Source organism: Chlorocebus sabaeus, chromosome 21 (genome assembly GCF_047675955.1).
Source record: "Chlorocebus sabaeus isolate Y175 chromosome 21, mChlSab1.0.hap1, whole genome shotgun sequence".
Classification (NCBI taxonomy): Eukaryota; Metazoa; Chordata; class Mammalia; order Primates; family Cercopithecidae; genus Chlorocebus; species Chlorocebus sabaeus.
The window spans coordinates 2,192,030-2,193,306 of NC_132924.1; the positions used below are offsets into that span (position 1 = coordinate 2,192,030).

The 1,277-nt window shown below is 43.2% G+C and overlaps 1 protein-coding gene across 1 annotated transcript; it reads right to left on the reverse strand.

Moving 5' to 3' along the window:
* Window positions 1-347: 347 nt before the first annotated feature.
* LOC119622727 (translation machinery-associated protein 7-like) lies at window positions 348-751 on the reverse strand. The gene has a single exon (XM_037995307.2). The coding sequence runs from the start codon at window positions 736-738 to the stop codon at window positions 523-525; it is 216 nt and encodes a 71-aa protein (XP_037851235.1). The 5' UTR covers window positions 739-751; the 3' UTR covers window positions 348-522.
* Window positions 752-1,277: the final 526 nt, after the last annotated feature.

The following is a 1,277-nucleotide window of genomic DNA, read 5'->3' on the forward strand; positions in this document are numbered from 1 at the left end:
TACTGAGATTACAGGCATGAGCCACCACACCTGGCCTTTATTTATTTATTTTACAAGAGTTTACTCTTAAATGTACAACAACTCCAAGACAATGCTTAATTTCAGCTATAAGTGGCAAAAGATGTTATGGCAGGGAATACAGATAGATGTTTAAATATGGATGAAATAAAGGGTCACCATTTCTTCAGGCACAAGGAACAGCTCGCTTTTTGCCAGATTTTTTTTTTTTTTTTTTTTTTTTTTTTTTTTTTTTTTTTTTTTTTTCCCCCGAGACAGAGTCTCGCTCTGTCACCCAGGCTGGAGCGTGGTGGCCGGAACTTGGCTCACTGCAAACTCTGCCTCCCGGGTTCACACCATTCTCCTGCCTCATCCTCCCGAGTAGCTGGGACTACAGGCCCCCGCCACCATGTCCAGCTAATTTTTTGCATTTTTAGTAGAGATGGGGTTTCACCGTGTTAGCCAGGACGGTCTCAATCTGCTGACCTCGTGATCCACCCACCTCAGCCTCCCAAAGTGCTGGGATTACAGGTGTGAGTCACCGCACCCCACCTTGCCAGATTTCTTAATTCCACCTGTGGCCATGGGCCCCTTCCCTACGGCCTTCACTTTCAGTTCCTCGAATTTCTTCTGCTCCTCTTTTTGTTTCTGCTTGAAAGCCTTGTCTTCCTCATCCATCTCCTTGGCCTGTTTCTTGGGCTGCATCAGGGGCTTCTTCCTGCCACCTTTGCGGCCGGACATGGCTCCAGCCACCCCTTCCCCCTGGCCTTTATCTTTTATAAATATTTACAAATGGGGTTTTGTCATGTTGCCCGTACTGGTCTCAAACTCCTGAGCTCAAGCAATCTACTAGGCTTAGCTTCCCAAAGTGCTGGGATTACAGGTATGAGGCACTGTGCCCAGCCTAACATATTTTAAATAATTCATTCAACTCCTGATAATCCTATGATCTGGCGTATATGTATATAACATTTTAAAATGCTCTCACACACACACACTATATATATATATACACACACACACTATGTAAACTAAACTCCTAGAATAAGTTTATTATTTAATATCTGGTTTCCTAGAATTATGAAAATAATCTATACTTTAATCAGATTCTTGTGACATCACTACACATAGATGATAAAAACTTCAGAAGTACAGAAAAGGAGTTACTACTTAAAACTATGGGTCAACACTGGAGGAGGCTAAGGCAGGAGGAGGATTGCTTGAGCCCAGAAGTTCAAGATCACCCTGGGCAACACAGTGAAACCTGGTCTCTGCAAAAA

Bases quoted from the DNA above. Each gene is read 5' to 3' on its own strand.
- LOC119622727 (XM_037995307.2), bottom strand. From the start codon at position 738: ATGTCCGGCCGCAAAGGTGGCAGGAAGAAGCCCCTGATGCAGCCCAAG.